Source organism: Cottoperca gobio, chromosome 4, assembly GCF_900634415.1.
Source record: "Cottoperca gobio chromosome 4, fCotGob3.1, whole genome shotgun sequence".
Classification (NCBI taxonomy): domain Eukaryota; kingdom Metazoa; phylum Chordata; class Actinopteri; order Perciformes; family Bovichtidae; genus Cottoperca; species Cottoperca gobio.
The window spans coordinates 24676132-24691479 of record NC_041358.1 but is presented as its reverse complement, the minus strand read 5'-3'; the positions used below and the strand labels follow the sequence as shown (position 1 = coordinate 24691479).

General features: G+C 42.9%; 2 protein-coding genes across 4 annotated transcripts; both read right to left on the bottom strand.

Moving 5' to 3' along the window:
- Nucleotides 1-6: 6 nt before the first annotated feature.
- Nucleotides 7-11496, bottom strand: tnni3k (TNNI3 interacting kinase). 3 transcript variants are annotated; one of them, XM_029430062.1, is made up of 24 exons: nucleotides 11313-11496; nucleotides 11098-11183; nucleotides 10734-10831; nucleotides 10275-10385; nucleotides 10064-10162; nucleotides 9852-9990; nucleotides 9624-9768; nucleotides 9022-9126; nucleotides 8791-8885; nucleotides 8554-8703; nucleotides 7759-7842; nucleotides 7613-7669; nucleotides 7002-7094; nucleotides 6867-6924; nucleotides 6587-6781; nucleotides 5816-5920; nucleotides 5672-5724; nucleotides 4559-4611; nucleotides 3998-4130; nucleotides 3732-3841; nucleotides 2347-2406; nucleotides 2092-2261; nucleotides 942-1021; nucleotides 7-320 (listed from the first exon to the last, which is right to left on the bottom strand). In XM_029430062.1, the coding sequence occupies exons 1-24, from the start codon at nucleotides 11465-11467 to the stop codon at nucleotides 241-243; spliced, it is 2514 nt and encodes an 837-aa protein (XP_029285922.1). In that variant the 5' UTR covers nucleotides 11468-11496; the 3' UTR covers nucleotides 7-240. The 3 variants fall into 3 exon arrangements, with proteins under 3 accessions (XP_029285922.1, XP_029285923.1, XP_029285924.1); XM_029430063.1 differs by having other exon boundaries at nucleotides 11098-11164; nucleotides 11313-11409; XM_029430064.1 differs by lacking the exons at nucleotides 7-320; nucleotides 942-1021; nucleotides 2092-2261 and having other exon boundaries at nucleotides 2355-2406; nucleotides 3732-3861.
- fpgt (fucose-1-phosphate guanylyltransferase) lies at nucleotides 11496-14820 on the bottom strand. The gene is made up of 4 exons (XM_029430065.1): nucleotides 14618-14820; nucleotides 14367-14534; nucleotides 14146-14238; nucleotides 11496-13738 (listed from the first exon to the last, which is right to left on the bottom strand). The coding sequence occupies exons 1-4, from the start codon at nucleotides 14688-14690 to the stop codon at nucleotides 12330-12332; spliced, it is 1743 nt and encodes a 580-aa protein (XP_029285925.1). The 5' UTR covers nucleotides 14691-14820; the 3' UTR covers nucleotides 11496-12329.
- Nucleotides 14821-15348: the final 528 nt, after the last annotated feature.

The window sequence follows — 15348 nt, the reverse complement described above, 5'->3', positions numbered from 1 at the left end:
CTGGCAACTTCAGATTCATGCAAACCATGTACACAAAAACAATAGTTTGACACACACTCAGTATTTACAAATAAAAAGCCTCAGCTAATTATTTAGTCGGAACACAGTACGCTACAACAAAATACAGTTTAGTTTGCATGTTATCTACTACTTCTACCATCTACGTATACAGTTTTGCTTAAAAATGAACTGTAAAAACAGGCATGAACGTCTGAATTAATAAGGTTATAATAAAGAGGGTTAGTTGCTGTCCTCGAAGCTGCCACTGCTGCTGTAAGACGAGTGTAATCTCATGGTGCTCATGGGGTCAGACACGTACCCTGAAAGAGACAAATCACAAGTTATGATGTTTCATTTGGGATTAATAATATTAACAATAACAAAATTTGTTCTATTTTTATATTAACACTTAAAGGAGAAGGCTGGTGAAATTCTATCAAACTAACAAATTGATCCTACTAACAATGACGGGCTTTGTAGTTTATTCTATCGTCCTGCTGCCAGAAATATTCACTAGAGCACCACATGTGTATTCATCCGCCGCTGAAAATAGTCCCCCAACGAATGCACGTTTTACACGTTTGAGTACGTTAGCTATAAAAACTACAGAACGTCCGAGTGGCAATATTAAAAAGTCAGTTTGGAGTGTAAACCTAGTCTTTTAGGAATTACTGAGATTTGTTTTAATGAACTTATGTATGTGTGACTTTATATCTGGGTCTGAGAGCCAAAAAAGTTGATTAAACAAAAAACACTCAAACGTATTAGAGGATAAAAAAACAATAACACATTTGAAGATGACTTCTTACTTATTTACTTAATTTGCTCGCCTACCTGAACTAACTGATCCCTACACCAGTACTGAAGCGTTAAACTTCACCAGCTGTACTTTCAAAAACAACTACTGTCACTGCACAGTCTCAGCGCACACGTAAACAAACCATTTCGATCAATGGGAGAAAACTGCATGTTCCTTCTGAGCTCCTCCAGTGAAAGGCCTCCAGATGCACGACGGCGCTCACTGAAAATTAAAATCAGCCCTTACTCATTAATCTGCTGCAAAACAACACTAGTCCAGAAATATACACAGCTTTGTTTACATGGAGAAAGACAGATGATATGGAGCCAGGCAGAAGCAGCAGAAATCCAATATGTAATGTCCAACCTGCTCTCACTTTCAGAATACAAAATTGATGACAGGTTTGACAGGCGGCTGCAGACAATCTGCACGCTGTTCATGTTGCTTAGCATTTGATATTAATACATTTTGTGATTTTACACTTTCTCGGGACGTTAACACCCAGAAAGGTTTTGTCTAACTTGTGATGGCGCACCAGGGAATTACTGACAAGTCATTATTGTCACAATAAGGCCACCTCCTGTTTCTGGGTTCATAGTGACTGTAACCAGGCTCTGACACACACACACGTCTCACAGTGGCCTTCCTCCTCGCTCAGAATGCCATGCATGTTTTATTGCATTTGCTTTCCTTTGTTTCCTCTTCGGTATCCGAGCAACTCCACTCCTCACTGCTGAAGTCAGTACCCTAACTGGTCTACATGTTACTGGCAATAACAATTGTTCAGAGGGAGTCGTTTCTACAAATCATGTCCAAACTAGAGCAAGCCGTGGAATTCCTGTTAAAAGCTTCAAGCCGACCACATGTACATGAACTCCTCCTGGTGAAAACAACTTCAGATTTCTTCATTAACTTAAAAACAATACTTTTTGAGGCCAGTTTTAAAGCTTTTCCTCATTCGACGACATCTGTGTTCCCTCTAAGTTGACGACAATAAAAACAACATGTACGTACACAGTATTAAGTCTGATCTCAGATGTATTGGGCTGGTTAACTGAGATGTTTGAGCAGTGAACATCTCGTTTACAGAGATCCCTGTAAAGACCTCTGAGCCTTTAACTTGGCTCGCAGTCGGTGGGACCTTTCCAAAATTACAAGTTATAGCTATTGTTAAGGAAGTTTGAGAGTTGGTAGATTTGTACATTTACTGATTGATCCAATAAGATACAAGCGTCTGATTCAGTTCTGGAGTACACGGTGTATGTGGGCTGGAGGTGCTTGAGTTTTCTTACCTCTGAGTCCAGAAGGCGTACGCGCGAGTGTTGACAGCGTACTCCAGCTCGAAGCGTGAGCGCAGGGCGGCCACGTGGCTCCGCCCGGGTCCTCCTCGCCCGAGCAGACAGTCGGAGGAGGAGGAGGGCGACAGGGAGCCACTGCTGTTGCTGGAGGCCGGAGACATCAGCTGCCACACAAACAACAACATGTAGGTTCTACTCTGCAGAGTTAAACAGGAGGACATGCAGTAATATGTTGCATATATTATATACCTCAATGTTGCACAAGCATTCCTCCAGGTTGGAAACCACTTCAGAGAAATCAGGCCTGTCCTGAAGGTGGAATAAGCAATCATTTATTTCTGCTTCAGTGCTGAACACACACACACACACACACACACACGCGTCACGTATCTGCCACAACAAACAGACGCGTGTGTGTGTTTCTCTCAGACTGTATGTTGTGCTCATTTTAGTCCACCCACACAAGAAGCAAAGGTGAACTCTGCTTCAAACGCAGTCCTTAGATCTCTTGCCTCGCTGTAAAAGAACAAACAGTGCCCCCCCGGAGCTGTTCAATTATACAGCCCATCCTCAGATGGAGGTGCGTCTGTGGTCTGCTGCTTTAATACCGCAGACCACAGAAACACAAGAATACAAGGGCGACCAAAACTAATGACAAACTTTTAAAGTTCTTTGATTTGGGTAAACATCCTTTCTGTTTCGTTCACATATCATTCGGCAGTAATCAAGTATTTACTGCTCTATGGAAACTCAAATTATACCCCCTACCGGTTGTATGAATTCTTGAGTTATGGCCCAAAAAGCGTGTTTTGTGAGGTCACAGTGACCTTTGATCCTTCAGTCCAGGTGGACGTTTGTCGCTCCCCTTTATTTTTCTTGCTTATTTTTGGATGCCTATAGGATCACGATTATGTTATTGGATCCTAAAGACACCCAACAATCGAGTCAAGATACCAAATATTGCTGTTTGGTGTCAGACTACACCAAATATATATATATTTTTTTAACTGATTTAAGTCATTTATTAGTTTCTGACTCTCGAAAAGTTGGAAAAAGGTAAAAAAATCCCCAAAGCGACTGTTTCTCTGATCTTTCTTTAACCAAACCCCCACATTTAGACTATTCTATGTGATCTCCTCTTGGTAATATATAGATTTCTGTAAACACATAACAGCATATCCCACTTTTAAACTCCAGGGCTTGAAACATTTGTGACGTCTTTGTGATTTTGTACTTAGATTAAGCAAATGAATAAGTGCATCACAGGAAGGAGACGAGCCACAGAGGGAGAAACGCAGCAACATGCTCGACCGTGTTATAATGTGTCTTAATGAGGCCGAGAACAAAAACACGCCTGGCTAATAATGAGCGTCGCAGCACGGAGCGAGAATCATCCAGGCCATGTGTGCTCCTAAATGTGAACAGCCGTGCAATAATGTATCGTCTAGGGACACTGCAGATGTTTGCAGGAGCAGCTGACTCGGCATCAGCTGCCTCTCTGAACATTCGTCTGTATAAATAGCTAATGACATGAAGAGATGCTATCGGTGGAGTTTACATATTAACTACAGTGGAAACCTTGTTGACTGATAGTTTAGATGATGTTCAAGAAGAGGTGAAGTCGTGTGCTTTACCTCTGGGCAGGCGTTCCAGCCTTGCATCAGAAAAGCAGAGATGGGTTTGGGGATGGAGTAACCAACAGGAGGCCGGATGTGATGGTAGGCCATGTCTGCTGCTGCAGCAGCTGTGGACAGATGTGAACGTCTTCAATTCAGATTTTAAATGATCTGAACTGGTCTCACAGCCTTTTACACATGCACACACACACACACACACACACACACACACACACACACACACACACACACACACACACACACACACACACACAATAAAGTACCAGGTTTCAAGTGAGCAAAGGGAATTTCTCCAGTAAGCAGCTCCCACAGACAGAGGGCGTAGCTGAACATGTCTGCCTTCACAGAGTAGCGAGTACACTGGGTGAACACCTCAGGAGCCATCCAACGCAGGTTCTGTACAAACAACACACAGACACACACACACACATGCACACACACACGCACACAAAATGAGGCCCAATTACTGACATAAACACTGCGTCCCAGCAAGGGCAAGTAGTTCCTCACAACAGGCAGTTCCCAGGAGATGTAACACACTTAACACCAAACTGCAGGCCAAGCACTCTGGGTAGTGATGAGTCAGCACATTGAGACTAAATCTGCATGAAGGCAGTTTTTTTTCAGCTGGTGGGTAATTGATGGCAGGTGCCAGCAGAAGCTCTGGCTTGAACTCCTGCAAAAATACAGCATAATACAAAGTGTCTTATTCTTCCATGGATGCTGCAGATGGGTTGAGAGTATTTGGCCAGAGAGGGAGGAAATAACTCCAAAAGATTTTGTGTGCGTCATCAAATAAACGAGAAAGATGGAACGACACTGACCCCCGGCTGCTTGGTCATGTTATCCTCATCCACAGATTGTAGAAATCTAGATTCTGCAGAGGAAGAGAAGGACATGTGTAGTCGGTTGGAAATGCTAAGTTTTATTTAAATAGACATTCCCTAAATTTGCGTTAATAATTGAATTATTCTCACACTCTTTACACATCAAGGTAATACACTTTAACGTCAGTAGGTGGCGCTCTGGTGCTGCTGTGGAGCCATTAAGCTGCTCAGAAATAAACAAACTTGTGTTTCTATGTTTATCTTGCATCAGAATCTAACGTGAATGCATTGTTAGTTGTTTTGTAATGTTTCAACAAGCTTCTGAGATGTGTGTCAAGTGTAGAAAGCTTCGTTTTGTAAATGTAAATACTGACATTAGCATATTGTAGTATAAAAACATGTTATCTAAATATGTTTAATAGTATTAGCCAGCCAGCAGTGAGTACATTGAGAAAGATACCAAGCTAGAGAGCAGCGCCAACAGCTGCCTCACTGAACTTTATATTGAGTTTGCCTTACATAATGGTGTTTAATTTAATTATAAATGTCATTTAAATGTATATTAGACAGAAAAAGGTGAAGGAGCGTGTGCTCATTTATAAATAATAAGAATTATCCACAATTAAAAGCCCATTATGGAGCCGTGCAAGTTACTGCGTTTGCAAATATTTCAAAATAAAAGCCTGTGTTAACGGATTTTATCCACAGAAAGCCGCTGGAAGACTTTTATTTTGAAATGGAAACAGGAATTGCTGAGTGAAAAAATCGTTTTACATTCCTTTCATACGTTTGAACATATTCTACAGATATGGACATTGAAACAGTAGTGAAGTTGCTGGTATGATGTCAGTTACACAGTAAGCGCAAGTAGAGGAGAGTCACAAAGTAAGTAAACGTAAGTAAGTAAAAGTAAAGTATGAATTGAACGTTTGCTAACATTAGTCACCATAAGCTACGGGTCACACCAGACCAAGTGAGGCTGTAGCAGCAAAACTCCTGAGGATCAAAGTGGGCAAAGGTGAGTTTATTGCTAATGAAATAAGCTAATGTTGGCTAAAGAGCATGTGAAAATGTTAAATCATGTATGTAGAGCTGCAAAATGTCTCATACCTCCAAAATCAGCCACCACTGCATGTCCGTCCTCATAGAGCAGAATATTGTGGCTGCAAGGATCACATGTTATTAGTAATGACAACAGTTATTCCAGACTGCCAATACCATCCCACCACATTATGCTCCTGCTGCGGCACCCACCTGTTGAGGTCCCTGTGGATGATGGGCTGGGTGAGGTTGTGCAGGTACGCCATGCCCTTGGCCACGTCGATGGCAATGATGAGTTTGGACTGCAGGTCGATAAGCCTGTCCATTGACACATCATTAAAGCAGCAGCCACTTAGTCAAAGATCAATAGTCGCTGCCAATCACACACAGCACTTTACACAGATCGATAGAAGGGTCTATAAAGACAGCACCTGGCCACACAGTTAGAGGAACACTTCATCTGGATCAATGGGGATCCCGGCCGAAGGGGAGAGATCGGTGAGGGGACGGAGGGAAGGAGCATAATGAGACCTGAAAACAGTCGGCTGTCCTTGTAAAACACTGAATAACTTTGTATATCAAAACTTCCCTTTGCTCACTTCTGGCATTTATTACAGAGCTGGAAGTAACAATTACTTTTGTTATCAATTAATTTGTTGATTATTTTTCTTTTATATCAGAAAATATATATATTTTGAAATGATCACAGATGTCCGGCAGTGTCTCAGTCAGTGGGGGCTTGGACTGTGAGCCGTAGGGTTGCTGGTTCAAGTCACCGACCCGACCTAAAAAAATGGAGTGTGACTGCTACTTGGAGAGGTCCCAGTTCACATATTATTCATATTAATATATATATATATATATATATATATATATATATATATATATATATATATATAAATATATATATAAATATATATATATATATATATATATATATATATATAAGCTTTAAGCTCCAGTGTGTGACGCACACTTCCTCACCTCTTCTGCTCGTGCAGCAGAGAGAACAGAGAGCCTCCAGAGATGTACTGCGTTACGATGGCAAACTGGCTGGGGTCGTCAAGACACGCCCCCACAAACTGGATGATGCAGGGGTGGTTGAGGCGACAGAGGATGGAGACCTCTCTGCAGAACATGTCCACGTCGGACTTGGAGCAGTACGTGTTGGCTCGATAGCTGCAAACAGCGGATATCGAAGAACTCGTGAGTTCTCCCCTTTATACCAAAGATGGGATGCAAAACATCGTCGGTGGAGAATTACCGTTTTATGGCAACAATTTTGTTCCTGCATTTGCCTCTGTAGACTTTTCCAAAGGAGCCTAGTGTGAAACAGAGTTGATGCTCAGTAATAGTATCTGATTATGTGGAAAAGAAAACAGAAAAGACATGATGTTACCTGATCCAATAATTTCATTAAACTCCAGTTCAGACAGCTGAAGATGGAAGTGGGACGGGAGGCTGGCCCGGAGCAGGAGGACTTCTGCCTTCTCTGAAAACAGAGAGTCTCATCAATGGAGACTTGTACAGTAGTTAATGCATCATTACATCACAGAGACGCTCTATGACTGCTCCCTCCAGGTTAATCTGCACAAAGCACATTTGAGACTAATTACTAATACTCCGATAATGGTCAGGGATGTTTTTCATGTGAAGGAGCTACAAATATTATTATTTCCTGCCAAGATAAGATGGGAAAAGAAGTGTTTTATTGTTATGGAGCCTTCAGCGTAAGTAATTAAATAATATGAAGGCACGTGCAGCACATTTTAATAACTACAGCTGCAGTGAAGGCAGCTTCTTGTTGTTACTGATGTAGTGCCCTCTTTAACCCCTTGATGTTTAGAGGCTTTAAACATGGGATCAATAGTTTCTAAGTATTATTTTCACACGGACAGATCTGTGGATTCAGTGGTACGGACAGGCAGTAAGCCCCCTCCCTTGTGTGCCGTCATGTCAGCTGACAGGGAGGTGTGGGGGAACCTGCTGCGCCTCTCTCCACCTCGCTACCTTTAGTCATGCTTTTGATCTTTCCCAGAGGAGACGGGACTGAGACGTAGGACCCATCTGGAAGAGAGACGACATGTTCAGACTGTGATGGGACGGACTCGGGGGATTTTTAGTCCAGATAATAATTTTCTAGAGGCCCGACTCACCCCCACCCGGCTGAGAGTACTCATTACAGGGGGAGTCATCTGCACGTGTGTAGTGTTTCAGTAAGGTGACGATGGCATCGTGACCTGAGGACAGAGAAGACAGAGAGAAGGACAGCAATGTTACAGACAGACAGACAGACAGACAGACAGACAGACAGACAGACAGACAGACAGATGGATAGACAGACAGACAGACAGACAGATGGACAGACAGATGGACAGACAGGCAGACAGACAGACAGACAGACAGACAGACAGAGAGACAGACAGACAGACAGATGGATAGACAGACAGACAGACAGACAGACAGACAGACAGATGGATAGACAGACAGACAGACAGACAGATGGACAGACAGATGGACAGACAGGCAGACAGACAGACAGACAGACAGACAGAGAGACAGAGAGACAGACAGACAGACAGATGGATAGACAGACAGACAGACAGACAGACAGACAGATGGACAGACAGACAGACAGATAGACAGACAGACAGACAGATGGACAGACAGACAGACAGATAGTCAGAGAGACAGGCAGACAGACAGACAGACAGACAGACACAGGAGTAAAACATACACAGTAAATATATACATAAACACTAGAAAGATATATATATATATATATATATATATATATATATATATATACATATATATAGAGTATCTTAATAATACACTATAAAATATAAATAAATATGTTTACATAATATATACTAACATATAAACATACTATATACATTTCTTTAGTTTTTATTGGCTCTCCTCGCAGCTCATCATTGAACGAGACAAACCTTTTTCATAAGCCCACATCAGGCAGGTCTGCTCGTCCTTCTCCCCGCTGGACCTGCTCGGGTCGCAGGCGACCAGGTTCATGTCTGCCCCGCTGTCCAGCAAGAACTGCACCAGGCGGATGTGGCCGTGAAAACAGGCGCTGTGCAGAGCTAAACAGAGAAGTCAGGGACACGTCTTACACAGTTCTAACTAAAAACACACCTGCACACATGTGTTGGGCTTTAAAGGAGAGTTACCTGTGTGTCCATCTCTGCCCTGATTGTTGATGCTCATTGCATTCTGGCTCAACAAGAACTTGACCATCTCCAGGTCCTTCCCATAGGTGCATGCACTGGGACACAAGACATGCTCTCATCAACATGAATGACAAGTTGAAGAATAAATGAAGTTGTGCCAAATGAACATGCATTTTGTGTCTATGTACAGTTTGTGTTTGTCAGACTATAAATAAACTCAGCGTGTGAGACCTGTGAAGTCCCGTCTCGCTGAATATGTTCTCCTTCGACAGACTCTCTGTGCCAGAAAGCTGCACAATCTCCTTCGCTGCCTCAAATTTTCCATTATAGCAGGCTCTGGTGAGACACACAGCACTTCATGTCATCTTCCATAAAACTTACAGAGGGATATTGACAGTGTAAATCAGGGGTGTCAAACATGCGGCCCGGGGGCCAAAACCGGCCCGCCAGAGGGTCCAATCCGGCCCGCGGGATGACTTTGCAAAGTGTAAAAATGAGTTGTTTTGATCATAAAGTAAAACACAGTTCCAGATACCTGTGAGGAAATGTTGTGTGTCTTTGTAGATACACTGATCTGTAAGTTGTAACACACATGTGTAAATGATAAACTGATAATATTGTTGAAATTGCTCCTTCTTTTCTTTGAAATTTGAACATTTTCTGAATGTATTTGTACTTTCTTGCACTAAAACGAAGGGAAACATTTGGAGTTGTTGTTACTTATAGGTTATTATGCTGTGATGTTACTGGTCCGGCCCACCTGAGATCCAATTTTGCTGCATGTGGCCCCTGAACTAAAAATGAGTTTGACACCCCAGGTGTAAATCCTTTACAAGTGTAACGGTGTGTCGCCGTAGATGTTGACAGAGTGAGGCTGCGCGTCACAGTTGCCCTGCAGGAGGAAGCGCACAATCTCATGGTGACCGAAGCGGGCGCAGAAGTGGAGAGGAACGTGGTCTTCGTTGTCCTGGGCGTTCACTGGAGAGGAGAGCAGGAAGGTTCAAAGTTGAACGATCATGTGACTAAATGTAGGGACACGCTCCTGGAGGCCCAGGTCTCACCGTCAGCTTTGCTCCCTTCCCCCAGCAGCAGTTTCATGATGCAGAGGAAACCCTTGGCTGCAGCGAGGTGCAGCGGCCGGTCACCTACCTCACCACTCGCATTCACATCGGCCCCAAACTTCAGCAGCAGCTTTGCCACCTGCAAGAGACGAGAACAAGTGTTTGATTTCTCTCATTTAAGAATGCAGAGGTGGTTAATGCGAACACTTTACCTGCTCGTGGCTGTTGTAAGAAGCAATATGCAGCGGGGTGAAAAACACAGCATCCTGCACATTCACATAAGCTCCATGCTGCAGGAGTATATCTGCTGCCTGGTGGGGGGGGGGGGGGGAAATGACACATTATTCATGTATAGAAGCAATGAAAAGTCCTGAGCTGTGGATGATTCTCCTCACGATAGTTAAAGATAAAACCAGAGCTCACCTCATGGTGCCCAGCCAGCGTGGCGACATGCAGGGCAGTGAGGGCACCGTAGCCCACCTGCTGCACGTCCGACCCCCCGTGGAGAAGTGCAGTCAGCAGCTCAGCATTATCCTGTGGTGCAGGGGATCCACAAGCGTTACCAGCTACAACAATAAAGTGATGTGCAATGCATCAATAATAATTATATATATATTACTCTGAATTAGGCCACTTTGCATATTGACTACTTTAAGTATATTTTGATTGCAGGATTTTAACTTGTAACAGAGTATTTATACTCTGCAGTGTCACTACTTTTACTTAAGTAAAAGGTCTTCTTCCACGTCTGGTACTTGCTCTCCACCATGTGGCGGGAAGGCTCTTCACCACACAACAACACAAGCAAGACACAGATATGGATTGCACTTAGAAACATGTAAAGTTTAAATCATGTATTTATTGCTGTGTGTTCCTCTTCACCTTGTAAGCAGCCAGGTGGAGCGCAGTGAATCCATTCCTGGACAGTCTGGAAGGACGCAGGCCTTTGAGCATCAGGGTGCGGACATGGGCCTTGTTACCTGGTCACCAATATGTAACATTACCAGCTGGTAAAACATTTCACTCAACAGAACATTTGTTTTATTGTGAATGACACTTAACGGTCTATTTCTACACATAAAACTATTTCATCTTTAAGTGCAATTTAGTTCAGTAGTTTTGCTTTTATGTGACCAGCACCAGAGGTCATCTCCAGACAATAATGTCAGTCGGTTCATGGTAATCCTTCCTTCCACCGCCACATTTTGTTGAGCAGTTATTAATAGACTCTAGTAGTCATGCATACCTCCACATACGCAGCAGAGATGCAGCGGCGACAGCCCCTTCTCTGTGCGGTAGCTCAAGTTCACCTTCTGAAAAGCCTCATCAGAGCTGAGCCACAGAAAACAACATCACATCCCGACTCAAGCAGAAAAGTAAGCCGACAGAGAAGATATATATAATAAGAAAAAGCACAACTTGATCAATTAAATGCAGTTTATTCTGGTGTTTTTTTGTCACCTGAAAGCAAGTTTGAGCTCCACGATCTCGCTGTCTTTGAGCTGGAAGTCATCTTCCAACTTCTCTACGATCACAGAGTACGACTCGCCCACCTTCTTCTTCCACTCATCTTCACCGGGGTTGAACAGAATAACACTTAAATAATATAATCCCATCTTTTATTCCCCATATATACAGAAATACCTCCTAAATAAACTGTATTTGAGATCTACACATATTTTAATATTTGTCACTGACAGTTGTAAAGGCTGGAGACGGCAGCCGACGGCAGCGGCCGGCCCTCCTTCAGTTCAAACCTTCGATACATCTGAAATTAATAACAATTCCCACACAATGACAAACACACTGAGGCGTTACCTGTGCACGTCTGAGATGGTCTTGATTTGTAATTTCCCATTGATAAGGTCTCTCGTCTCTTGTGATATGTGCTGTATTGTTTGGTAAAGCAGGAATATGATCTATCACTGTGCCACAATTGCACAGGTCCAGATAAAGAGGGGGGGATCATTGCTGTGGGCTAAAAATAAACACCTTGGAGTGGAATGCTTAACAACTACGACAACTGATCTCCCTCCAAAAGCAAGTTGCAGCCGTGTGTGTGTGTGCCGTACATAATATATTATTTTTATATGTATATTATGGATGTATATTTACGTTTTTATGCTTCTCATTTGACATGTTGACTTGTCTTAGCAGGAAAAGCAGGTTGAACTACAGTAATAACAAAAACAACGAGTCCATTCAATGTGGGAAATAATAATGTTATTGGTTACACATGATGGTGAAACAGGCCCATTAAGAAGAATGAAGTTGAAAGCGCCTTTTGTCTCTCACTGTTGTGAGAGGGCTGGAAGAAAGTTATATTTTCAAATAGAAAAAAAACGTAAACCACAATAAATGAGATGACAAAATCCACATCAGATCCTCACACTGCTTACAAAATCATTTGATCGTTGAATGATCATTCAAAACATGACACAATCAATATTATCTCGCACTTTAACATCATTAAAAACTTCACTTGTTGTGTGTTCTCTGTGTGATGTCTTCATACAGTGTCTGCCTGAACTTCAACATCTGCTGCAGGTTCTTACACTGTAAGGCCTCTCGCACAGACATCAGCTCTGTGTCTTTAGGTAAGCTGAATGTAGAGCCTCTCAGCGCGGCCTGCAGCATCTCCAGAGACCGTGAGAAGGAGCTTTGTTGATCAGAGCAAACAGGAAACAAACGGGCGTTCCACAAACTACAGCTGGATGCATCCCCGGAGAACTGCAGGACTTCTTTTTTCAGCCCCCAGTGAGACACACATGCTGCCAGGCTGTAACCAAACAGCTTCAGCTCCTCCATATATGCCGGGGCTTCCACGCTGCGCTTCAAGTCGTCATTAATCCCAAAGACGACGGTTACAAACCTGGTTTGGTGCTCGTCATTCACACACAGAGAATGCATGAAGACGCCATCAGGCACCGAGAGGCCCGCACTGACCCAGCAGCTGCTGACGATGGAGCGCCCTCCCACAGAAGCTCTGGCTCCCAGTCTGCAGTACTCCACCACTGACCCAGCTCCCACAGAGCAACTGGGATCGAGGACGCTGTGCATAACGCAGCATCCCGTAGAGGAGGGTTCATTCATATGCAGGCTGAAGGCAGATGACAGGAGACCCAGCTCACTCCTCAGCGCCACATCCTCGGTGAGGTGAAAGAGGTACTCTGAAGTGGTGCCAATGTGATAAAACTTGGAGTTGTTCAGGAGAATGACATTCAAGGGAGTCCCTTTTAGAAGGTGGAAGATCTTTTGGCGGATTTCCACCAGACCGCTCTCCTCTTTGGTGACATTCGCAGTGTTGCTGGTGTAATCGATCGTGGCTTTGGGGCCCAGCGCTTGGAGAAAGTCTCCGTATGCGTCTACCTCACAGTCCAAAGGCTCCAACTCCTTCAGCAGACTAAGAAGAGACTTCGCAGTATCAAAGTCGACATAATAAGTGCTGTCTGTGTAAACAAACTCAGCGTCAGAAAGAGCAAAACAACCACTCCGCCTTTTACAAACAGCCGCGGCGTCTCGCATCTCATCGACGCTCGGCTTGTGCAGAAAGCGCAGGCAGGAAATGTTTTCCATTTCAGAGTGAGCAGACTTTTCATTTGAATCCAACACAAACACACCGTGGGTAGTCCCGACGGACAGCGGGGAGGGGTGGGCTAAAGCTGTGAAGCCAGCTTTGTCAAACCTCACACTCTCATCCTCCGCAGTGCTGTAGAGCTCGATGTCGTCTGCGCAGGTCACCAGTACGCCAGGCTTCATCTGGGATGGGAAATCCACATACAAGGCCAGTTTGAGCTCCAGCATCTGGTAGAGAGGGTCACCCAGCGGCACGGCGGTGAAGATCTTCCCCAGGGCGCTGGCACTGGGCAGCCGCTGACTAAACCCTCCTGGAAGGATGCGAAGTGGGCAACATCAGTTGTCATCATTATCTAAAAATGTCTGATCATTTGCAATCAACCCTTTGGCTTTGGAATAACTTGACCAAGGAAAATATTACCTTTCAGTCTTTTAAGGGATAAATAAAGTAATGTTAAACAGGCTATAAACACATAATACACATTTTAACTACACATGTTTTGGTATGATCCTGTATTTATTTTCACAATGTGCCACATTATTGGAATAATTTACATTTGTCTTGTGATGCATGAGATCATCTTTGCTGTGATTGATCTGTTATAGTTAATGACATGATAATAATCCCCGGCTGTAGGAGGAAGTGGAGAGGCAACTGCTTTATTTGTACGTTATTTAAAATGTCTACCAGCAATAAAAGGCTGTTTAAATCTCAAACCTGCATGGACGAGGATGACCCTCAGTCTGCACAGAGCCTTCCCAAAGATGTCTTTCAGCTGCTGCAGTGCATACAGAGTGGAGCCTCCATTCCCTTGGAAACACAAGGTCACATTAGTAATAATAAAGATAATTAAAAAATAATGTCGTGCTTTGTTGATCCCCTTCAGCAACAAAACACAGGACAGGGAAATGAAACTGGAGAGAGTCTGACTCACTCACCTATTTTAGAGCCAGGCGGATCAGAGAAGACCTTGTAGTGAACTCCGAGAGGAAGCTCTCTTCTGTGGAGCTTCTGTCTGATCTGCAGCTCATACGCGTCTCTCTGCTGCTCATCCACAGCCGTCACGACCACCACGTCCCAGAACTCACCGGGCTGCACCTCTCGAGCTTCAGGCAAAGAAAAAAGCAGCTGGTTGTAACACAGGAAGAGGAAACTTAACAGTTGCACGAGTCAGTAAATATGAACTCACCGCGCAGAGAGTTAAATCTTCGCAGTTTTTCTCTTGTTGCAGTTTGTAACTTTGCGATGCATTCCTGACTCATCCTGTCGCTTCCGGTGGAGATTTAATATACTCGCTATAATGTCAAATAAGTTGTATCTAAAGGTACAGTGGCAAAGCTTTCTCTTTCGGATCGTCTCTGACTTCCGGTCACGTGTTTAGCTGTGTTTACACTGTGGGCAGGGAGTAACAGAAGCACGTGGTGAGGGTTCAAAGCCAGGATTTTAAATGATGACCAATAATGCAGCTGATGTTGTAAAGTATTTCTTTACATACACGTGATCAAATTTGATCAAAATCAAATATATATATATACACACAGTATATATGTGTATATATATATATATATATACTGTGTGTATATATATATACTGTGTGTATATATATACACAGTATATATATATTATATATATATATACTGTGTATATATATATATATATATATATATATATACTGTGTATATATATATATATTCTCTAATATATATATATATATATATATATACTATACTGTGTGGTATAGATATATATATATATATATAGATATATATATATATACACAGTATATATATATATATACACAGTATTCTATCGATATATACAGTATATATATATATATATATATATATATATATACTGTGTGTATATAAAACACAGGAGAGAGATATAGAGACACAGATAGAGTATAGATAGATAGAGATA